The sequence below is a fragment of the Pavona decussata genome, unplaced genomic scaffold (assembly GCF_977016875.1).
Source record: "Pavona decussata unplaced genomic scaffold, jaPavDecu1.1 SCAFFOLD_16, whole genome shotgun sequence".
NCBI classification, from domain to species: domain Eukaryota; kingdom Metazoa; phylum Cnidaria; class Anthozoa; order Scleractinia; family Agariciidae; genus Pavona; species Pavona decussata.
Genome location: NW_028145439.1, coordinates 952,501 through 977,906, shown reverse-complemented (window position 1 = coordinate 977,906; position 25,406 = coordinate 952,501). Strand labels below are relative to the sequence as shown.

Here is a 25,406-nt window from a genome sequence, read left to right as displayed (position 1 = left end):
AAATAGTGCTAGTTTTAATCGCAGCAATAGCAGTTATATTAGTAGTGGAAGCCTCTTATTTTAAAGAACAATTTCTGTACCACTAGGACATAGACTACTGACTGCGAAACCCGCCTACCTCAGTGCTACATAATCCTTGCACTGTAAAAAAAAACCGAACGCTACTATTCACAATGTAAATATTAATATTTCACTCTCATTTACGAATAAACGAGCGATACGCGAAAACAGCTGAGCTTTCATGACCGAGATGTCGAGGAAGCTAATTTCACGAACATCAGAGAATTGTGATTGTAGCTTTCACAGACTGTCTCACTTCTCTGATCTTCCAGCAGTAGAGAATCGGGTTTAATGACGAGTTTAGGAAAATTAAAGTAAGTGCAATTTGTCTAGCAAGATAAATAGATGGCGCCAGTTCTGTACGAGCCATAAGGATCCCCACTATACCATATGGTAGATAACAAATGGCTAATGTCAACTGCAGCCAAAGCGCACTGGACACGGCTTTCCTGTATCGCATTATGTTCAAATTACTGTTTTGTCTCGGTAGATTTTGAAGCACTTGTACTTGTTGACGATGATGCCGGAGAGAAAAAAATATTTTTGAGTAAGAAAATAATGAGATTACTAAGCACACCAATGCGCCTATGTAGCCACATCGTAAAGTTACAAGGTAATCCACAAAATACATTATTGAAGCGGCAATAGAAAGAACCCAAATAGCAATCACGATTGCGTATGTCCGTTTCAAAGTTACAACTTGTCTGTACCTGTGCCCGAGAGACAAAGCGAGAAGTCTCTCTACCCCTATGGCTGTCAACACCAACAAGGAAACTGAACACAAGATATGACCTGTGATATAAATTGAGGCTTGTGCGTAGCGACAAATATTCCAACGTTCTTTTACCACAGACATCCAATAAGTAACCACAAGAGGCTCCGCTACGATACCAACACAGGCGTCAGCAGTTGCCAGGGTGCGAAGCAAGAGTTTGGAGGGTGGATGAAGCGACGACTCCTTGTGAAGAGCCACTAGGATCAGAATATTCCCCAGAAATGCTGTGATGGACAGAGGAATGTTCAACACTGAAAGGCATGTTAGCTGGACATGTGTAGTTCCAGTTAATTCCTTAGAGCAAAAATAATGTTCGATCGTTTTCTGGGAATGGTCAGATAGGTTTGTCATTTAGATGCAGCGTATGTGTTAGGAAGGAAAACCAAATAATTGTTGAGTTTGTGTACTTTTGGCCTTTTTGTTGTAGATTGACAAATAGTTGAGTGCGTATAAAAAATTAACAATATTTAGCATATCGACATCGGGCAATTATTATTACCTCGTTAGCCGTTTGACAACTAGTTACTTATTTTGCTTGACGTGGACATCAATTTTTTCAGGGAAGGCTTATGTTGGGGAAATTTTGAATACATTATGAATAAATTATGAATACTAAGTGAGTTTCTTTGTGAACTGTGATACATTGTAACAGTAATTACGCGGCACGAGCCGTTCACTGACACTTCAGAAAACTCATTTGCTACGTTTACGCACGTCAAGAACTTTTATTTTTATTTTTGGTGCAAGTTCTCCTTGATTGACAAGTGTAGTCGATAGTGAGATTTTGGTGCTAAAACTTGGCTTCATACAAATTATCTACAGCAGTTTGATTTTATGTCAGTTATGAATTTTACAAGCAGCAGCTGATTTAAAGTGGCTCGATACAGTTTTTGAGAGACAATAACTCCCTATTTCAAATGGCTATTAGGTAGACTTCTCCGATATCAATTTGATCAATGTGAAATTAACACCAATTGAAGTTTCTCAGGATTGATATTTTGGTCAAATCGATATTACCAAGACGACGATAAATTAATAACTTGAAATCAGTTAGTCTTGAATTTTGCGCGTTCCTGGTTTGAATTAAAAAAAAACTAATACCAAAGTAACGGCACAATGTTTGAGTTTTGGTGACATGTTTCAGACACTTTGTACAGTATCCATCGTGAGTTTAAGGATGTCTACAAATTTTTGACTATATATAAAGCAGATATAAAGGAAGTGTTAATATAGATTGTAGAAATAATAGCTAGTTATAACGTGATGCGGATACAAATCTGTGAGGTGAAGATCTTGCAAAAAATTATTGAGTCGTTTCTGAGATTTTTTAACAGGTGCATATAACAAAAAATTACAAGAAAATTCAACGCGAGCGATCTCAACGAAGAAGCTCGCTCTCACAATCGCAAGAGATCGAGAAAATCAGTAAAACTTTGTTGGCTTCAAACGATAACTTCAAAGAACATCGACTTTGACAACATTGTCAAGTCACTTCGTCAAAGCAGTATTCCTCGTACGGTCCGTTTACCATTACCACAAAAATATTCAGTTTTGAAATGTTTTAGTGACCTATATGAAATCCAACATACAGAATTTTTCTATGTTTGTCCATTTTATTACTATAATTCAAGGATATTTGGTGGTGGCTTGTCTGATACATATCTGGATGGCGCAAAATATGTCATTCACAGACTTGCTTATCGTCGTCATAGTAATATCGATTTTCCCAAAATATCATTCCTGAAACTTGTGTGCAACGGCGCTGCGAAACAAATTTCAGCAGGCGTTGCAGCGTGTAACATGGTCGGTTTCTTGAAACTTTTTCGAACTTCCGTTGCGAGACAAGTTTCACGAAAAGTAGATCCTCTTTCCACTTCTGCAACGGCTCGCAACAATCGCAGTGGTAAAAAAAAAACAAGAGTTTCACCGTGTAACACCATTCGTGAAACTTGTTTTGCAGCACCGTTGCACGCAAGTTTCAGCTGAAAGTTTGAACGTGTAACGGCGGCTTTAAGTCATCGCATTAATATAATCCACACACCAGTCAACCTTGTAATTTAGCTGGAACATCAGACCATCACTGATGTTGACAGTAGTCCCTTTTCTCCATGATATTATTCACGACTGAAAATAGCTTTAAGTTGAATGCTTTCAGTTATCGTTGATGGAACCTGTCATGTAAATAAGGACGGTGCCTACTATTGTTACTGCGCATACGTTCAGCGCATCTCGTGATACTCGGGTTTCCTATGGGTGGTGGCTACTAATACAAGGATATTTTTGCGCGGTTTAAAACTTTTCGGGGAAAGCAGCATTTAGTAAGTGCTTTTGGTATCCAAAAAGAAAATTAGGGGTAACCATGCATTTTTCAGAGATAATAAAGCTTCAATTTGAAAAAAAAAAAAAACGCTATACATTGCTTTGTATTTTACTGCTTTTCAGAATAATTGTTGCTTAATTATCTCTAAAAAATGCGTGGTTACCCCCAATTTTCTTTCTGGATTTTCATAGCCCTTCCTAAGATCTGCTTTTCCCGCAAAGTCATAAACCGCGCAAAAATACTTCGGTATTAGTAGGCACCGTCCCTAATATAATCAAACACCGCATGAAATAGCAAATATAGGATGGTATAATGGGTTCGTATACATCACGTATAAAGAGAGATACGCTGACGTATGCAGGCATACAAGGAGCCAACGTAAAAGGGACTGTGGTTGAATAGTATACGTTTGATTCCTCAGTCGTACTTGTTTATATGAAATTCTGATGAAGGTTTATCCTGATATTGATAAATGAAAAAGAGCGATGGAGGAAATTATCACTGAACAAGAACCTGGCCCAATCGATTTTTTCCCATGATACACTTTACTTAATTCAACTTAGGGGAGAGCGAAAAGTCCCAGCGGTGACCATAAGTATTAATATATTTTAATATCTAAGAAAAGACATCAAACTTCGTGACTATTCCAAGAGCCCATCGGCTTTTTTTTTTTTTCCTTAATGATTCCCCGTTATTGTTCAAGAGACAGGTATGTTTTACGAATTTTTTAATGGAAAACCTAACTATTTCATCGTAACTCTTACAATTTTACACCATTTTAATGTTTTCATTACTTTTGACTCTTTGCAGAGGTTTGAAGAAATCGAGAAAATCAAGATGACGGATCCAAGATGGCGTGGTTTTTTAACTCATGATGTGATTGCGACGTCATTTCACTTCATTACCACATTTGGGGAACTTTAAAAGGAAACAGTATTGAACGAACTATATATTCTCCAAGTTACATTGCAATAATATTTAGTGTTCATGAAGATAGGGAGATGACTAGAATTTGCCCACCCATTCCCCATCTGCCCGCTAGGCTCAAAAATTGCAAAACACAACTTTAGGCTTTATGGAGTTTAGTTATCCTACCCCTCAGGAGGTGTCTCGTTAAAAAAATTGTCGTTATTGTTGCTGTTGTTGCTGTTTTCCTTGCAATGACGTCGGCAAGAACACTCCAGAAGCCAGTGAAGGTGAGAAGAGCCTTGGTTTTAATTTTTGACCTACCCAGGTCGTTTTCAAGCTCAAGTAAACCTCGTTTAATTTAATAACATTCGAGATATACTGCCATATGAAAATGAAAAGGATACCTGTCAGGTATGTTTGAAAAACATCCTAAAAAAATGCCAGAATTTCGTTTTGTTGCCGTAGTCACCCTTACGAGGTACCAATTCAGTTGACTGACAAATAGTTCCCATCTTACATTACAGCTCAATGCTGTAAAAGATACCACTAAAACTCTATTTTAGATTAAGCACCCTAAGCCAGGGGTACCAAACTGCATTTTCGTTCCAAGAGGCACGATTATCACACCGGTTGTTTTCATACGAGAATCTTCCCTTAAACTCTAGTAAAACTAGAAATTACAAGTACACGAAAATTGTGAAGTGTAGTGATATATGCTGTTTGATGTAACACGAAAATGTATGGATAACTAAAACAAAACTTACTGTCTTCATCGGTAATGACCACTGTTGGCTCGCTTCTATTCCCGTCTCCTTTCACGGTGAACGCCAAAATCTGAATAGTATAATTAGTATACTTCTCCAATCTTGTAAAGCTGATATTACGTGACGGAACAAGTACGGTCACGTTCTTCAAGATCTCCTTACTCTGATTGGTTCGCCACATGAAAACTCTGTATCCACGGATGATTCCCAACTGATCATTAAAAGGAACCTCGCCCCAGATCACGCGCAGGCTTGTTGAGCTGGTATTTGTGGCGATGATGTCACTTGGAGGGGCTCTGGGAACTGTGAATTTCTCCAATTAGTTTCATGGACAAAGATTTAAACCCTTTTATCTTTGGTTTTGGATGTAGGATTTATGCAATCATTTCCCGAGATTCAGGGGATATTCTGGCGCTCTCTCAAGGTCTCTGATAATCTTTAATTGGCATGCATTCGAGTGTTCCACAAAATTGCACAATTCCTCTTTGGCAAAACTGATTATCGATTAGTTATGTCTGAAGGCACTGAGAGAAACGTTGCTTGTCTGTTTGTTTGTTTCTCGTTTGTTTTGCTCTGAATTCGTTTTGATTTTTTTTTCCTCAATTATTTCTATTTCCCCTGGAAACAAAGTTTATGACAGCAAAGGCCATTTTTAAAATTTCTCTGTGTAAAATTTATAAACAAACCAACAGTTCAAATAGATAGTTTTACAAAAGCCACACCACATGTTATTGTAGCTTATCAGTAAGATTTAGTTACTTTAACGCGACCTGCAGCCAACCAGTTTTATCTCCATTGAGCGGTTGTTTACATGGAGGGAGGAAGATCCTAGCACAAGGAAGCTCCTGTTTTCTGTATTCAGTTTATACGCAAAAGGTTCTACTTGGCGGCCTAGCGCTAGAATCTTTCAGCGATAGGATCTTCCTAAATGAGAGATAGGTAGATCCTAGCACCATGTAAACTACCTTTTCTCGGAAGGTCCTAATACTTGGGACAACAAAACAAACAAAAACATGGCCTTAACCGGGCGTTCAGCTGCTAGAGTTCGATAAGTCCTCTTCTTTTCCTTCCCCACTTGATAACGACCCCGAGCGAAATTATTGCAAGTTGACCAACCTAAACGTTGTTTCGCCTTCTACGATCTTCCTCCCTCCATGTTAACAGTCTCACGTTAAACACAAGTCACTTCGCTCTTCCAGATTACGCCTGTAAAATGTTCACACCGTCCCAACTATCTGCCCCTGAGACTCCGAGGATGACGTCAAGTTTAATACCTATTTTGGAACATGTTTGGCTTAACTCACCGTGTTCGTCGGTTCTTGTTACCAGAAACGGACAGCTTACGCCGTCGCCGATCCTAGTAAAAGCAGTAACAGTTATATTGTAATCTCGGTACTCCTCTAAGCCGGTTACTATCGTTCGACGAGCTTGGGGATCCCACACTGCCTTGCTTTCCCATGATGCACCACTGTCGTTTATATTCTGATAGAACACGTGATACCCTAAGAGGACGCCAAGCACGTCACGAACATTCGGGTCAAAGTCCCATTCTACCAGCAAGCTCCAAGCGCTTGTGTTTCTTACAGTAACGGTGAACGGAGCTTCAATGGGAACTACAAATGATAACGTTTAAACATAGTTATTCTTAGTTTTGGAGGAAATAATCTCAGTCTTCATTAATGAGTAAAGGGTAACTTGACAGCCACAGACATTCGCACTCAAGGCAACACGGAGTGGTAGAATGTATTTTCCCGCTAACTACAAAACCAAAAACGTAAAAATCAACGTATATCTTGGCAGCCATGGACAGCTATTTTGTCCAACTTTTTGAGCCTAGAAAATATGCCATAGCTAACAAACAGATGTGCGATGTGGTCTGTAGAGTGTTTTCATATTGGTTTACTGAAACAAAAGAAAGTATTTACATAAAAATAGAGTTCAATTCCCAGAGGTTTAGTTTGGGACGCCAACATGGCTGCCGTGACGTCATGTGAAAACACTCTATTACGAACAAGAAGCTCTATTGCTTAATTAATCGACATTGTCCGTTCGTTTGCACATTCGTTTGTTCTCACCGAGTAATTTTTTGGAATTTCTATTGTTTATTTGTTTGTTTGTTTTTTGTTGTTGTTTTATTTTGGTTTGTTCTGGTTGCTTTTTCTGTTGATGTATTGTTTGTTCACAATTGTTTTTCAAAATACTACGGTGTTTTAATTGCGATCATTGACCTCTCTATTAAACTACTATTGCCTCTTATCAGTCTTGTTCCCAGTCCTCATCGCGCTTATCGCGCTACGAGCCAATCAGCGCGCGGACATTTGGACAGCTATTGTAAAAACTCTTTTTTACAATAACTGTCCAAATTTCCGCGCGCTGATTGGCTCGTAGCTATTGTCTATAAGAGTACAGACAATAAAAAAGACGTCAGATGTAACGCGCGCGCTTTCTCAACGAAAACAACAGCGAATTCCGCTCGTACTTTTTCCATGTTATTGTAAAAAACAAATCGACGGCAGTTTTCTATGGTCTATACTCTTATAGACCATAAAATGACGCCATAAGAGCAATTCTCCAGGAAAGTGAAGCAAAGTTGGAAATGAAAATTTTTAACCCCCCTTCATTTTTTGTGTGGAGGTAGGTTACCTTGGGGGATAAACAAAAACAACCATATTTGGATCGACAGATGTATCGTTGCCATGGTAACCGCATTATATGACGTCGGCCTTAGGACCATGTTTTGAGCAAAAGTTCCATTCTTGAAGAGTCAAAGTAAACGAGTCTGGTTCTCTGGTGCATGTGAACCAATTCAAATCAAATTCATGCACATGGTAGAACCACTCTCCCAGTTTATAAAATTCGCTGTCACAATAATTTGGGTTTTATAAACAAGAAGAAAATACTTGTCCTACTATGTTCCCTGTCAGCCATTTAGACAAGCAGGAAAAACAAGCACAACCATATTCGTAATTTCTCCGAAAGTACTCTATCCACATAAACCAAATTAGCAGCAGCGATTACACAGATATTGACGTTTCTAAATATTATAAAATCAATTTGGGGAAAACTATATTCTGGCCATGGGTGCTGAAGACACCTGGGACAAATTGCAAAAAATTGCAAAATTGGTAATTTTGAGAGCTCTAGTAATTGGCTCAAACAGGCTTTAGAGAGAGAAAATCAGCTTCAAAAGTATCTTTTATCATCTAGTCTGCTACCTACATTTAGTAAATAAGGTTTTGGCCTCCAAATTTGATGAAATATAAATTGATACAAAACCTACCTTGAAGGTCTTGGGAATTTCTCCAGGATGCTTTCGTCGCGTGGTTCTCTCCAGTGTCTCTCCTTCGCACGCTCCGTTTTTTTGACCAAATCTAGCGCAGACTAACAGTTACTCCCACCGAATATCCAGTTTGCCGTGTTTCAGACCAGAGATGATGATACAAGTATAGCCCGCATACACTTGACAAAGAATAGTTGACAAGGTCCAAAACATGGTCGTAATACTTGGATTTCTGCCGTCGAGCACCTAAATTCATCAATATTATCCAACCAGGAAGTAAAGTAAATGTGTCGAGATCAATGTACAAGGCAAATGCATGCCTTCGAACAATCCAAAGTAACGTCTTTGGCTAAAATCGAGTCAGATATTGCGATAGTCGACAAGCCAAGAATGGTGAATAAACTGAACGCATAGGCCGGAAGTCCGAGAAGCACGACTGCTGACCGGATGTAACACAATGTAATGGGATGTAACACCGGATGTAAGTGTAATGATATCCTCTTGTAATGGGGTTGTTTCACAATGGCAATGACGAAGAAAGCCAAAAAAAAAAAAGAAAAGAAAAGAAAACAGAATAACCGAATGAAAACAAAAACAAAGGAAATGAAGCTGAACTGAAGCTTTGGTGAAAATTTGAACGCATGATCATAATAGCCACACCCCCCCCCCCCCCCCCAAAAAAAAAAAAGATTGCTTTTTAGACTGTGAAAATGCAATTACAAATTCAGTTATAATAAACTATTCGTGACAAGAGAATGAAAAATTCGCGCGTGCAATGTTACATTTATTTACCTGCACGGCAAAGAATATGATCCATTTCGTCGCTGTTTATACTAAGTCCGTAAGCTTGCACGTGCCTGGAAATATCCCTTTGACATTCACTGAGTTTTATATTGTTTCCACTGCACTCACAAACGTCCCTTTTGGGATTTGAAAGAGAACAACTTTCCATTGTCCCAACAAGGATATTTTCCTTTCCCACGACGATATGCAAATTTCCCTTACAGTGTTTTTGATCGACGGCACAAATTTACTTCCGGTCACCCCTCCCCCCACCAAAAAAAACAACAGCAATAAATAAATAAATAAATAAATAAACAAAAAGAAAGAATGCCAAAATTTGGGCAGGTATTAGGTACTGAATGTGAAAATTTATCGGCTTGGAGAGGACTTATTTATTTCTGGAGGAGAGGTGGGTCAAAAATTCCAACTTCGTAACTTCTAATGTGTACGCTAATGCCCCAGATCAGCGACGTATCTTACATGCAGGCCATCCTTAACATCCAATAAGCAATGAATCAAAAAACAAACAAACCCAGGAAACATGGGCGGCTTATGTGGTTGCGTAAAACGATTAGTGAAGCGCTTTTATTTTGTCCTCTTCAAGATTCACCCCTGTAAAACAGTCATAAAAGCGGATCAAAAGTCGTCCTTTTATCCCTCTATCAATGATATATTGTACCAAAAATATCTAAAGAAGAGGTAATGCTATTGCGACAATGTCGCTTTTAGCTGAAGCTACAAAAACAAACAAACAAACAAACAAAAAGCGCGTATATCGCATTTAAAAGTACATCCGGTCAGCAGTTTTGCTACTCGCACTTCCGGTCTACCTACGTTTGGTCGAAAACAGGTCGTAAACAACGATTTCTTCGCTTCACAACCATGCACCACGGAATGTACGGCTCGATTTAGCCAAAGACTTTATTCAGAATCGTCGCAGACATGCATTTGCTCAGCTGTGATCTTGATGCATCTATTTAACTTCCTGGATGGATTGTATTGATGAATTATTTCGATACTCGACACACGACTGTGTTTGACCTGTTCGACTGTCCTTTATTCAGGTTAATGCATCATCATCTTTGGTCTAAAAGTAGATGTTCGGCGAGGCTAGCCAGTTAGATTTGCCCTTTCCGCTAGAGTCTGTGCAAGATTTGGTCAAGAAAATGGAGCGAGCGAACTGAGGAGAGACCCATCCTATACGACAAAAGCATCCTGAAGAAATTCCCAAAAGTTGCAAGGTAGGCTTTGTTTTAATTTATATTTCATCGAATTCGTTGGCCAAAACCTAATCAATCAAATGTAGATAACAGATAAGATAAATGAAAAAACCTCTGAAGCTGATATTCTCTATCTAAAGCCTGTTTGAGCCAACTACTGGAGACCTCAACATTTCCAATTTTGCAATTTTTTGCAACTTGCCTCGGATGTCTTCAACACCCATGGCCAGAATATAATTTTCCCCAAATAGATTTTATAATATTTACAAAACTTCAATATCTTTGTAAGCTCTGCTGCTAATTTGGTTTATGTGGAAAGAGTACTTTCGGAGAAATAACGAATATAGTTGTGCTTGTTTTTCCTGCTTGTCAAAATGACTGACAGGGAACATAGTAGTACGAACATTGTCTTCTTGATTATACAACCCAAAATACTCTAACGGCAATTTTTATAAACTGGGAGAGTGCCTCTACCATCTGTATGAATTTCATTCGAATTGGTTCACATGCACTCGAGAACCAGACTCGTTTATTTTTACTATTTGAGAGTGAATTTTTTGGTCAAAACATAGACCTCAGGCCGACGTAATCAAGTGCAGTTTCCATGGCAACGACGCACCTGCCGATCCAAATATGGCTGTTTTTGTTCATCCCTCCAAGTAACCTACCTCCACACAAAAAATGAAGGGGGGTTAAAAATTTTCATTTCCAACTTTGCTTCACTTTCCTGGAGAATTGCTCATAAATGTCCAAAATTGGCAGTGAAACCACTCGCCTGCGGCTCGTGGTTCCACTTGAGTTTTAAAATTTTTTGACGTCATTTTATGGTCTATAAGAGTGTAGACCATAGAAAACTACCGTCGATTTGTTAAATAGACCATAAAATGACGTCAAAAAATGTTCAAAACTCAAGTGGAACCACGAGCCGCAGGCGAGTGGTTTCACTGCCAAGTTTTGGACATTTTATGGCGTCATTTTATGGTCTATAAGAGTATAGACCATAGAAAACTGCCGTCGATTTGTTTTTTACAATAACATGGAAAAAGTACGAGCGGAATTCGTTGAGAAAGCGCGCGCGTTACATCTGACGTCATTTTTATTGTCTGTACTCTTATAGACAATAGCTACGAGCCAATCAGCGCGCGGGAATTAGGACAGTTATTGTAAAATCATTTATTTATATAAGTACTTATTTAAAAATAGTTTGAAAGGTTTTCTTTAAAACATGAATGTGTTGAGCATTAAAACAACATCAAGAAACCCGATAGATTATAAACGTATCTAGGAATGTTAAGAAGCCTTACCGTCCTCATCTGTCACGGCAACTACGTCTTCGCTCAGAGGACCGTCTCCTTTGATGGTAAAAGCGAGAATAGAAACTTTGTAGCTGTAATATTTTAGCAGAGACGAAAATTCGAACTCATGCCCATTGCTCGGAGCAGTTTCGTTCCTTACAAATGCCCCAGAGATGTTGTCTCTTAAAAACAAGCGATAGCCGCGAATGACACCGTGACGACAACAGACGGGAACTGGACCCCATACAGCTTTCAATGACGTGGAGCTTGTGTTGAAGAGTTGCACGTCCGCTGGAGCCAGGGAGGGAACTAGGAGAGAGCGGAAAGAGTCGTTACCTCTCGTAACAAGTGCCATTGACTACTGACACGAGACAGAAGTCTAACAGCCTCAGAATAACACATGAAGAAGACATAAGGCTTACCTAAGGGAGGGTCATCGACTGCCTGTCATAACATACAATTTGTACCATTTCATTGCCAGTTGCCTTTCAGGGGAGAATACCTTTTTCTCGGTATTTGTTACTAAAGTATTTCAAGAAAAAAGAGAGCCTAACACATCCAAGGCCTTTAAGAACTCAATTTCTACATCTTCATCCAAATTTCCCGAAAAACTTAGACACCGTAAATTGTTTTAGTTTATTAAAATGCCTCGTTGATGGTTTCATCGTCAGCTCCCTTCCCATCGCCAAAGTCGCAATAGGCCATTTCTGAATTGCTGTGAACCTCCCTATCGAAGCGAGTCTAAGTGCAACTCTTTTTATATGAAAATTAGTTTTGTTCGCATATGAATGAAAACTAATTTTCACGGTAAAAACTTTGCACTGTGCTTGCTTTCAAAACGAGCTTCAAAGCAACTCGGAAATGGCCTATTGGCAAGTCCACTATAAAAGAGAGCATCCTTGTGATGACTTCAATTCCTCGTCATAAAATTTCCTAAACTGTCTTCATTTGCCATACTCGTATTTTTGTACAACATATTCCCTCTTTTGACAAATTACATGCGAATTACAATCCCTTATTCTCTTCACTCTCAAGAACAACGTAACTAAACATTCAAAAAGAAAAATCCTGTCTCGATCAATTTGGCAAAAACTTACCATGAGAAAATAAAGCTTAATAGCCAGGAGCACCCAACGACAATTTTCTCTCAGATCCTTTGAAACGTTATTTTAGGCGATCTGGGGTGGCTTTAAAGCTCTATAGGTTCATTTTAGGCAGCGCTATAATATTTTTATCTGTTCGGTCATTCTAGGGGGACTTGAGTCTTTTCGAAATTAGTAGGGCATTTTTGTCCATTTCCCGAAAACCTTAAGTCTTATTTCCTTTCCGAAAATCTTAGCTGACCTTTTTCCGTTACCCGAAACAACATTTTTATCAATCCGAAAACATTAGGCCTTAAATTTCCCATATCACGAAAGTTCGTGGTGAAAATTCCCTTTAGAAAATTGTAGGGGGTTAAGGGCCTTCCGAACAGATAATTTACCGAAACGATCCGTTGGGTGCCCCTGAATAGCTGCCATGATACTTTACGATTTCATCCACGGAATAACATTGTACAGTATAACAACCAGCGCCACACAAAAGTACTGTTCAGTAGCTTTCATTTGAATGGCTACACGGTCACACTGTAAAGCACTAGTGTTGCACCAGGCAGTTTGTCCTGCAATTTTTTTCACAACTTTGGTGCGCCGTTGCAACACAAGTTGCACGAAACGTTGTTTAGTGTAACATGCACTGTAATGAACTTGTCTCGCAATGTTTTTGTTGCAGACACTATTGCACGAAGTACAACCGACTTCTATTTTTCGCAACTTTTGCGGAAAAAATGCGAGACGTGTTCATTTCAGGGCATGTTACACTTGCCAACGATTCGTGCAACTTGTGTCGCAACAAAATTACAAGGCAAGTTGCAAGAAAAATTGTCTAGTGTAAGAGCGCCTTTTGGACTTTATTCTCAGCCCCAAAAGTTAGATCCGCCTTACATGACTCAAGCTTTGGCTGTGGTATTTATGGCGAGTTACTTTAACAAACAACTAAACTCACCGTCTTCATCTGTCAGTTTAATGACAATTCCCTCGGGTCCTTCACCAAAAAAGGAATACGCACGCACACGTGCCTTGTAGCTTGTAAACTTCTTTAAGCCGGTAAAATCCGTATTGTTTTCATCGAGTGGAAATGTTCTGTTAGCGACGACTACCCCAGGGTTCTCAGTCTCCTCCAAAAATATGCGGTATCCTGTGACTTCTCCATGATGATAGGCTGCTGGTACCTCGCCCCAGGTCACATGGAGGCTGGTGGAGCTCGTGTTGGACATCTCAATAGGTACAGGAGCGTGGAGGGGTGCTTTAGATGATATTAGACGAAAATATAATTATATAAATAACTTCATATTTAAAATGTAAAGGTGACGTAACCGTGAGGCATGCTCATTCTTCTTAATAAATATGTTAGCTCGCACTTCGTTGAAAGGAACACCGCATATGCTCTGAGAGGAGTTAATTACAGTTGCCACTAGTTAAGACAACAACTTTGGACTTTGGACTTCATTCATTCACCTACTCTTCAATAAGGGAATGGAATAACCGTAATTTTTTTAGATAATCATTGAAACAATCATATATAATGCTTTTGCCACAACATTGTTTTGAAGACAGACCAAACACTTGCTGGTAGAAAGACAGACATCTTTATTTGTTTCTGCCAGAGTGACCCCTCAATGACCTAAAGCCACGATGTATTGCTTCCTTAAAAGCTTTCCAAGAGCTATGTGACACGATGACAACGTTAGACGCAAACAATGTTGGGTTAAAAATTGTTACCGAGCGATATCATCGTAAATGTCATGACACTGAAACGAGTGCCGTAGGCTCAAAAACTAATTGGTACCTCAGCCGACTAGAGAATATTTTCGCTATGACTTAATTTCACGAAATAAGAATGAGAATTTCGCGACACCTAATGTTTGCAAAGTCAGAGAATTCGATAAAACTTTCTTCCTAGAAAGAAAAATCAAAAAGGTACTTTCTTACCTCACAACATTTAAAAACATTCGGATTGATTTGAAGAAACGCCAAACAACTCGAAAGATTTGATGTTACGAAAATTTTCTCAACGATTTTGGCGGAAGGATCAAACTTAGACACACGTTTTTCAGCCATCTTCTTTGTTTCAAGTTTCCTGTGTTTTCTGAAGTTTTGGAATGAAAGAACAGCAAATCGAAGATGGCGGCTATTCGGAAACCATGACGTCATTCCTAGTCAACTGACTTCAAGTAACAATATTTGGACGTACTATAAATATACACGCTTCAAATTCCCTTACGGAAAACAAACCCAGTTTTAAAAGGGACAAAATCCTACACCAAATCAACAAAAACATAAAAGAAAAATACAAACCTGTTCCCAAAGTTCTCAAGTAAACAGCCGCACTAATTACTCCATGTCCTTTGATTGTCATCCCAGCGACGGAAAACTTGTAAAATCTGTAGATATCTAATCCACTGACCTTAGTCTCTCTAACGTTCCTGCTCACGCGGTGCCGTTGTTCTGGGGCTGAGCTGCTGTTCGCGAGTTGATAAAAGATTCGAAATCCTGTCAAAATACCGAGGACGTCACGGACGTTGTTCTCAAAGTACCATGACAACTGTATTCGAGTTTGCCTCGGATTGAACGCGGTAACATTGCTTGGAGCAACGACCGGTACTAAAACATAACAAGAATGAAATTGGAAAACATTAATTGAAACTATTTATGTTGGGGTCGAAGTGGATCTTATAATCGAGGCTTTTTTAACTGCATACTGCAGGATGGAGTATGGTACCTGTGTACGCACCAGGGAGCTTTAGAAACGTTGCCGACGAGGGCAACCAGAACGTCAATAAAAGCAATAGGCTTCATAACCAAAACAACAACTCTGCACGTGCGTTGCCGTCCCTGTTCGACTAGGACGAGAAATTGACTGATGGGACGTTTTGTGGAGGACGTAAACACACTTTCTCTTTCTAAACTGCGGTCTCAAAGAATTCAACTCAGGAAATTTCACCTCCATTTGACCGAGGTGGAATAATTGCGACGACTTGTGATAACCCGAAGTTGACCTAAAGTTAGCCTTATGAAAATTTCCGAAGTTGCACTGAAGTTCTCCGAAGATCATACGAGGACCTTGAAAAACAAGAAAAAAAATACCAAATATATTTTTCCCACACCGTGTCATCAGGTAAAATCTAATGTCGTCTCTAAATCGAATTTAGTTTTGTATCGCAATTTATGGCTTCCATTCCGAAAAAAGAAAGGATTATGAAAATTAATTCCGCTGATCAAAACTGAAATTCTTCAGTATTCATCGGGAAGAGTTGTATGTGTGAGGTATGTACGCGAAAATATTTTTAGTTTGAAAACAAATTACCTTTGGATTGTTATACACATTTTAAATCCAATCCCTGCATTCTTTGTAGAAACAGATAAAAGTTAGTGTATAAATGGAGACTACGAAAGACGGGGGTCGACAAAACCATGCTATAAAGCATAACCTTGTTACAAAACGTAATACAGTAAGTGACTGCGAATCACACAAATATAAACAAATTTGTTTGAAGAAATTAACCGAGCTCAAAGCTTTAGTACTAACATTTAAGGCAACCCATTGATTTAAAGTAAGTTCAATGCAAGAACGAAACACACCAAGTGCAATAAAGTTTGTTGGAACAACGTAAGTAGCCAATTTCCGCTTATTACTTAGTAAATAAGTATAACTACGTCACGAATTCTGCAAACTGCTGCGGTTAAATCGCAGATTATGAACCGATCACCGGCCTGTTTTTAAATGAGAAGACCTTTCAATCAAGTTAAGCAAGTTTAAAATTATAATCAGCAGCTCAAGAACGTGGATTATTTGGGAATATTTCTGTTTGTTCATGACGCTGCCATTGAGGTAGAGTTATCGCCCCCTTCACTGGGCTATAAATTACGTACCCCACTCATCGGTCCTGCCAGTAGCTTCTGCACTTAGCGGCCCAGTCCCGAGGGTCGTGAAAGCCTTAATCTGTACCCCGTAAAGCCAATAGATCTCCAGATTAGTGAAGTCAAGCCTTCGCTGTACTCCAACGGGAACAGTTACGTTATGCATTATATCAACACTTCTGCCTTCCACGTCACGAAAGTGCACTTCATATGATTTGACTGGTCCGTGCACGTGACAGACATGCACTTCATCCCACGTGACCTTTACGCTGTGATTACTGGTGTGCGTTATACGAATGTTTCTTGGACCCCGAAGAGGAACTAAGGAGGAACAATGTATGAAGAACCAAAGTATTGCAACATTATTTTACAATTCGCTTACGAACCTGACTTACTGGCACCGAAGGCGAACGAAGTGACCTAAGTGGGCGAATAACAATGACAATCTTTGATTAAGAAGTTTCTATCACAAATACTGTGGTTTTCGAGAAGGTCCTAGATAGCTGAAAATCTACAAAGAATCTAAATATATGTGATCTACAAGCAAATGTTAAAAAGTACAGTTAACATGAGTTGTGTTAAAATGTACTTTAAAAATTCACATATATATATAATTAATATGTAGAGTACTAAATAAATAGATGACTCTACCAAATTAATATTAGAATAAATAAACAAATAATAGATAAACAAATAAATAAATGAATGAATAAATAAACAAATAAAATACAAATGACTCACGAGCATGAATAACATAAACATTATATTAAAAACTGACTAGATCCTTGTTTAATGCAATTCCAGGGATTTCATTGGCTCAGCGACCATGGTATATGAGCCATTATACCCTGCCCTAGAAAGAGCGACCATTAAAACGTCTTTTGGTTGTTCTTGCAAAGCGAAATCAGCAAGATCTAGCAATATTTTAATTCTGTATAATAAAACAATTATTCCACTCGCGCTTGTTGGATGTTAGATGATTATAGCTAACTCGGCGCTACGCGCCTCGTGCCATCACTTATCATCTCATATCCAACGCGCGCTCGTGGAATAATAGTAAATACCGGCAGAAGCTCTGTTGTTATATTCCTTTTGCAGAATAACACCTAGCAGCAAACAACTGTACAGAAACGTTCAACTTACTAAAAAAGTTTACCTGTATGAAGAACACAGAAAACAAAAGCAAGAAAATAAAGTGCTGTAATGGTCTTCTACCTGAGTCATTTGTCTTAATTCTTGCTTCAGAAGCTGTTCCGTGGCCTGGTTCTGTTACGCCGCTGATTTTAACAACGTAAACAATCCAAGCCTGCAAGCCAGTCACTGTAAATGAAGACACATTAAGTCCGACATTATGAGGTGGTACTTTAAAATTCGTGCAAGGCTGCCCCTGTCCGTGCACGCGGAATCCCCTGGGGATTCCATTCCAGTCGTTCGTAGGGATGCTGCTTTCGTTCCATCGCACGAATACAGTAGTCATGTTAATGGCATATGCCTCCAGAATGGCGGGGCCTCTTGAAGGAACTGGAAATAAAAAGCAAATGCAAATAAAATACAAAGAATACATAAGATTTCCACTGAGCATTTAACTTTTAAAGGAAAACTCTACTCTTGAAATAAATTAACGCGAAATTGTTGAAATACAATTTAATTTCAAATTTCGTTGGAAAACATGGAAATAATATTTCTGTGTCGGATAAAACAGAATTTGATTATCGCCTATTTTTCATTTTAAATTTCCCGGATCCCGCTATCTTGGATTTCATTATGTAATACGGTTGCTTAATTGTTTTACACAAAAGAACTTCCTGACAATAGCGGCAACCGTATGACGTCATGAAATCCAAAATGGCGGCGCCCGGGAGATTTAAAAAGTGGAAAATAGGCGATAATCATTTCTAATTTTAGCATACTTGAATGTCACTTCTACTTTTCAAACTTAAATTTAGAATCTAGACAATATTTCCGACAGTTTACTGTCACTTTGTTGTCGGAGTGGAGGTTTCCTTTAAGGTTATATTAGCAAGCAATAGGTAATTCTCAAACTTATCAATTCACAAAGAGAAACCAAAGAAATCACTAGCGTGAAGGAGGTTTGGAATTGTGATCTCTGTCTTTAATCGAGAAGTTTAATTTATTTTTCACACTCGTTGTTCTTACTCGCCGAGTATTTTTAGTTTGCTCCTTCAATAAAAAAAGCGATCAATATTTCTAATAAAATTCCAAGTTGATCGTAAATTCAAGAGCCACAGCTTCTGTAATGGTTTTTCCATCAAGTGGTGGCCTCGTTAAACTGCGTGAGCCATTCTTACTTACTCCTTAAGAAAGCACTGGGCGTCAACAGTGGCTCTCCACTTCACTCTATTAAGATATGAGACTCGACGAAGATTTCCACGGTTTCGGTCTCAGTAACCCACTCAATCTACCACAAAGAGAGTGAGCCTTCACGAATGCAACAAAGCTCCGTTGCCGTCCCGCTTTCAGGGCTCCCGACAGGCCTTCGCGACTTCCGTAGCTATAGCGACCACGGGGCAAAAGGTCCCCACCGTTATTCGCCTACGCAATCGCGCATTCTTCTGCTTGGACTTTTGCACCCACTCTCATTAAACAAAACCAGTTTGTACATTGTAACAAGGTCTACCTACCGTCTTCTTTAGTTTCGTTGATTGCAATAGGTCCCGCCAGTCCACCAGCTCGAAACGAATACGGGGCAACACGAATAGAATAGTTTTTGTGTGGCCTCAAGCCCTTGACTGTCCACTTTCTATGCCACCCTCCTCGAATGTCCAGCGATCGCCACCACTCATCCGTGTCCGTTCGTTTGTACAATACTTTGTATCCCATATGATCAACGTGGCTGTCAATTCCTGCTACGTGGTTAAACTTGATTTCTATAGTCGTGGAAGTTGCCGAAATTCCCTGTGGAACGATTTCCAGTCCCTCACAGAAAACTAAGAGAAATTGGCAATTATCCGTAAGGTTTGAAAATGGAAAATTATCGAATGGACACATTGAGACATTGAAGGATTAGATCATAGTCAATTCAAGGTAATGGTTGTGAAACCTGACAAACTTCTTTGTTATATGTTTTTGTTTGCCTTTTTGGCCTTGGCCCTGCACAAAAAACAATAGAATTTGGAATGTGTTGGAGCAACTGTCCAATCGAAGCGTTTTTGTCAAAATATTCAACTATGGCGTGAACGTTAAAACAAAGGATTGTGCAGGGTCACGGCCCTTCCAACATAAATAGCAGCACCATTGTTTTTATGGCAAGGTTTCCAAACCAGATGCAAGAGACCTTTAGACTCTAGTACGAGTGCAACTACGAACATCTGATTACCACTACCACATCTGACTTCAAGTTAATTTCTTTGTAGCGAGGTACTAAGAAGAGATATATCCCAGGAAATCATTTTACTCTTCATCAATGACGAACTTGGCGCAGTTATTTTGAATGATGATAGCTAGGTCGTTCTGTGATTCCACAACGACGAAATCGCCTCAGTTTCAGAAATTGTTTCGCCACCACGTCGTTCTTAAAAAAAAAACTCAGTAAAGCGATGACAGCTGTCTCGTTCGCTTTCCCACCAAAATGACACTGGTTCACTCGTGTGTGTTCTTTTTCTGTTGAAAAAACTCGTAGTCGTAGTCGTACTACAGCCTGTAGAATCTAAAGGTCTCTGCTGTTTAGACTTAATAATAAACTTCATTATCACCTAAAAATTAGCAACGTGCAAGAAAAGGAGGCGCCGTAGTACATGGGAGGCGGCGTGGCCTAGTGGTCAGGGGCGCCGGACGTGTAATCTAGAGGCCCTAGGTTCAAGTCCCCCTCCAAGGCCACGCTTTGTAAATAGCCAACTGATTTGCCTCCCACCAGTTGGGATTTTTAACAAATGTTATCTTCAGTTTGTATATCTAATCCACTGGTTAATAGTGTCCCCAATAGACCATTTTCGAGTTGCTTTAAACCTCATTATGAAAGCGAGACTAAGTGCAAAGTTTCTGTTATGAAAATTAGTTTTCATTCATATGCAAACAAAACTAATTTTCATATGAAAAGTTTTGCACTTAGCCTCACTTTCATAGCACTTAGCCTCGCGTTCACAGCAACTCGGAAATGGCCTATTAGCGCTACAGCGCTAAATACTTCGACACTTAAATAAAGTCATTTAATTAGTTTATTTTATTTTATTTTATTTTATTTTATTTTATTTTATTTTATTTTATTTTATTTTATTTTATTTTATTTTATTTTATTTTATTTTATTTTATTTATTTTATTTTATTTTATTTTATTTTATTTTATTTTATTTTATTTTATTTTATTTTATTTTATTTTATTTTATTTTACTTTATTTTCTTTTATTTTATTTTATTTTATTTTATTTATTTTCATACCGCAAACACTAATTGCAAAACTGAGTACTAATAAGACAATTGACAATAATAATTGTATAATAGATGGAGCAAAGGAACATGATATAGAAGTACATCGGTCAATATCTCAGCATAGAGAATAAGAGAATAATTCGTTTTAGTATATACCACATAAGTGAATAGTGCCTTTCGCGCGCGCTGATTGGCTAGCTCGGAGGTGATTAGCCAAGTACCATTCACTTTCGAGCAACCGAAGCTGTTACAAAAAATACAAAAATAGCAACAAAGTTTAGTTTGACGGTATTAAATGGTAAGTTATTTAATCTTTCCAACCTCATATTCTAAGGCGAAAAATGAAACTACAATGCCTTGTTTACGAAAACTGCCGAGCACTATAATTACAATGTAGACAATGAAACATCTAATGTTTAGGAGCATGATTTCGAAATCAACACGAATTTCACACAACAATTAAAGAAATGACGCCTTAGCAACTAAACAAGTGTCTCAAAAAGTTTTAATTGTTCGCAAGAAAGCGAGACGGAACTTTCTACAACAAGAAATCGCTTACCGCGCGGCGCGCGAGATTTAAAATTTCCCACCATTTGTCGGTATACTGTCAAAAACAATGGAATTTTGGCCCGCTGGTTATTCAGCTTGTGTGGTATATACTAAAACAATTATTCACCTGAGTGTCGGTGAAAGTGGTGGATATTTACCTATCCACCGCTATTCACCTCCACTTCGGTGAATAATTGTTAATTATTACATAGACACGAGCGTTTTGCTGGAAAGTACACCATTCGTAAAATACATCCAAAACCAAATCCCGGAACCGCCGAGTGGCGTGCTTTTCATATTCCTCGCTAGTGATGTTATTGATGACGTTATTTACCGCTTTTTCCACAGTCAGTGAAAAATGGCGAGCGATAGATTCGCGACGCTCTCAGAAGCCGACGTAAAATCCGCTCTCTGAGGAACAGAAAAATGCTAACACGAAGAAGAAAACTTCATACGACTTAAGATTATTCAAGGACTTCCTAGCAAGCCGTTTGACTTACTTTTTGGAGAATAAAAAGTGTTGTAACTTTGAATTAATTCGTATTTTTTGTCTATACAATAAAGAGAACATTACACGTTAGCTAAAAGATATGAATTTATTTTCCCGTGTTAAAAACGCCAGGAAAATGTAATTCATATCTTCGCGCCGCCTTGTAACATTCTCTATGTATAACCCTTTGAAATGCGGTTAAGCAAACTATGTTATCAGCCCTTGCAACCTACACCCATAATTTCTATCTTGGACAAAACTGTTAAGGACGGTGCCTACTTTTGTTACTGCGCATACGTTCTGTCCATCTCGAGATACTCGAGTTTCCTATGGGCGGTGCCTACTAATACTGGGATATTTTGGCGCCGTTTAAAACTATACGGAGAAAGCAGAACTTAGCCAGTACTCTGGGTATTCAAAAACGAAATTGGGGGTAGCCATGCATTTTTCCGGAGATAGTAAAGCTTCAATACGGAAAGAAAACGCCATACATTGCTTTGTATCTTTCTGCTTTTTAGGATTACTGTTGCTTAATTGTCTCTGAAAAATGCGTGGTTACCCCCAATTTTCTTTTTTGGATTCCAACAGCCCTTGCTAAAATCTACTTTTTCTGCATAGTCACAAACTGCGCAAAAATACTTATGTATTAGTAGGCAAGGTCCTTAAAAGATGTTTTTGTCCATAGGTTCAGTGATGCATCAACAACACAGCCCCCCTCAGTTGTAATAGCTTTTAGGTCCGGGTCAAACTTCAAAATTCACATGAGACTAACTAAATTGCGATTTAGTACCGACCGCTGGGTCAAAGAACCAAATTCAGAGAAACAAAATGAAATCTTTCTGTCAGTAGGATTTACCGTAAATGCTCGAATTAGCGCCTAGCTTCAAATAAGCGCCCGGCTTCGAATTAGCGCCTCTCCTAAGGTTCAAAAGTTGAAATAAGCGCCCCCCCCCCCCCTCCTTTTTAATGAAACAGTCTTAAGAAATTTCGAGTTCGCAAAAAGTAGTTTTCTATAAGGTTTTTGAATTTTTATGCTGCAGTTTGGTTTTAAATAAAAATAAATATAGTGTCATTTTGAGGCAAAAAATTGATAAACGAAATAGGCGCACCCCCCCCCCCCCCCCTTCAAATTAGCGCCCCCCTCTCGCCTTAGAAAATTAAATAAGCGCCCCGGGCGGTTATTCGAGCATTTACGATATTCATCAAGTTCAATTCATGAAAAGATCGACGTTCGTCCCACAGTCGATCTGTACTCGTTCTGTCCTTCTGAATCAGACGAACCTGAGAACGTGTTTATCGATCCAAATGTTTAATTGAATCGAGCGAACTCAATTAAGTCAGATCAAACGTCGAACTTAACTTGAAATTGCCTCGCTCAGTTTAGTTCGTTCCATGTGAAGTTCGACATTTGACCCGGGCCTTTAGTAAACAATTGAATTGTAAAAATATTTTACTTACATCCATCATCTGCTGTGCAGTCAGTAATGCTGGCTTTGCTTCCCAAAAACCCCTCCGTCTCCAGACTGTCCTGTAATATCAGGCTTTCTTTCCAAGATGTTTTGCCTGCAAATGTAATCCTAACGTGCGCATGTATAGTCCCGGAGCTGAAAAGAAATTGTGTCACTCCAATCCATATAGGATGGCTGTGACATGTGCATAAGAGAATCTTTGCTGACGTCATTATTTACATTCTGGCTCTAGAATGCGTTCATGGCGGCCATGTTGGAGGAACCAAACAATAAAAGATATTTGCATAAAATTAAAATTTATTTCCTAAAGGAAAATCTTTCTATTGTTTCGCTCATCCAAAATGGCCTCCACGAAAACACTCTATATGAAAAATATCCTAGGAACAATCGGATATCATACATAACCTAAAAGAGCAAGTCACACTTTAATTGGTAATGAGGGTGAATATCAGTGTGATGTGTTGAATACTCTTGGAGAAATTATCTTTCAAAAGCTGTGAAATTTACAAAGAATATATGGCTGAGTTGCCATCTCCATATATTCTTTGTAAAATCTTGATACTTTTAAACTATTTTTAAATATATCTTACTAAATTTTCAGCCAGTGCTACGTTTGCCGAGCCCTCTCAATTTATAGAGTGCATTATTTGTAATAAGGCTAAACATGTAAGTGACAAAGATTCGTCCTATTATTCCGTACTTTTTGGTCACAAATTTGACAACGTTATATTTACATAACTTGCTCATAGGTGAACTGCTTTCAGATGACTTATGAAATAAAATATGGTTATCTAAGGAAGAACTTGAAGTCTATCTCGAGATAAAATATTTGGCTTTACAGTTTCGTCGATTATTTGAAATTGTATAGATTATATGAATGTTCAAGGCGCTCAAACTTGTGTTTTTCATATTTTTACTGAACAGTATTAAGTTCTTCGCGGAGTCCTGAGATAAGATCACTTGTGTGAACAAAGTGGGCTCTTCAGTAATTGACCAGAAATTTTCACACCGACTTTTAAAAAAAGGAAAGAGATAAGGATGTTAGTTTCTAGAGACACTGCGGTTCTGCTTCGGTGGGGAGTAGAAATGAATGTTTGGTTTATCAACAGAGTTGATAACTAAAGGTAAAGTGGCTACCGTAAGGGGAAAGAGACACTCTTAATCCCCACGAAATCAACTAACGCTTTTCATTCGACTAATATTTTCTTGTTTTCCATGTTATCATGCATGCTCCCACTAATAGCGAAGCTCCAGTGCTCACTATATAAACACATACAATCCACAATTCCTTGATTCGCTCTGACAAAGGGCCAACACTCAACACATCAGCACTCAAATCTCTGTACGGTGGTCAATTTAGCTTTAGTTATCACTCGGTTTATAAGCTAAACATTTGTTTGTTTCTTTGTTTGTTTTTTTTTTCTTTAAAAAAAAGTTCTGACCAGAGTGTCCAGTTTCACTTAATCTATTTACAATGAAGAAATGACAAATCTGCGAAAGATATCCTTTACTTTTCTATCTATCAGGACGGTCTAAACTTAATGAAAAAAAAATATGAAATACTTACGAAAACTGGTGAACCACTATCTGAGTCGGCTCGTTGCTGCTGTCGCGATAAATTGTTCGAATCTGCAAAAAAAAAAAAAAAAAGGACAAAAAGATTTAGCTAGTCAACTTAAGAAGCTCTGTAAGTAAAAAGTGCACATAATTTTGGGAAGCTGTAAACTGTCATTGACCTCTGTTTGAAGTGTCCTTACTTCTTTGAAAGGGGAGAGAGATGGGCAAAAACGTTTTGGTTAAAAGCCAAAAAATAAAGAGAAGTTTTTCAAAGGAACAGTTTATCTTGTGTATTTTGTATTATTTATCTTATTTTATTTCCATTTTTTGTTGTTTTTTGTGCAAGAACTTTCCGTTCATCGGACATAACGTACAGAGTTGATATAGTTTTTGGTACCCTTATAAGACTCTCGACATGGTTTCTGGTTTTTCGTATGGAACATGAAAGTTTACCATTCACATGAAACTTAAGGCCGCATTTGGTCTGATCTTAATGGCTACAGATATGTAATACGACAAATCAAAATAACAGTAATGTATTGAATAATTATATGTATAGAATAAAAAGTACAAGGTGATCATGTTTGCTGT

At 38.5% G+C, this 25,406-nt stretch overlaps 2 protein-coding genes across 2 annotated transcripts in view; both read right to left on the bottom strand.

Annotated features, from left to right (window-relative positions):
• LOC146487198 (phosphatidylinositol phosphatase PTPRQ-like) overlaps window positions 1-25,406 on the bottom strand; it is a 63,959-nt gene that overhangs the window by 38,121 nt on the left and 432 nt on the right. The window contains exons 2-11 of the mRNA XM_085086374.1: window positions 24,826-24,887; window positions 23,248-23,393; window positions 19,007-19,312; window positions 17,580-17,885; window positions 16,377-16,685; window positions 14,802-15,107; window positions 13,450-13,749; window positions 11,416-11,715; window positions 6,133-6,441; window positions 4,829-5,131 (exon numbers count right to left, since the gene is read on the bottom strand). Coding sequence (XP_084942500.1) covers window positions 4,829-5,131; window positions 6,133-6,441; window positions 11,416-11,715; window positions 13,450-13,749; window positions 14,802-15,107; window positions 16,377-16,685; window positions 17,580-17,885; window positions 19,007-19,205 — 2,332 coding nt within the window. The 5' untranslated portion in view covers window positions 19,206-19,312; window positions 23,248-23,393; window positions 24,826-24,887. The remainder of the gene's footprint in view (window positions 1-4,828; window positions 5,132-6,132; window positions 6,442-11,415; window positions 11,716-13,449; window positions 13,750-14,801; window positions 15,108-16,376; window positions 16,686-17,579; window positions 17,886-19,006; window positions 19,313-23,247; window positions 23,394-24,825; window positions 24,888-25,406) is intronic.
• Window positions 278-1,186, bottom strand: LOC146487199 (melanocyte-stimulating hormone receptor-like). The gene has a single exon (XM_085084367.1). The coding sequence runs from the start codon at window positions 1,184-1,186 to the stop codon at window positions 278-280; it is 909 nt and encodes a 302-aa protein (XP_084940493.1).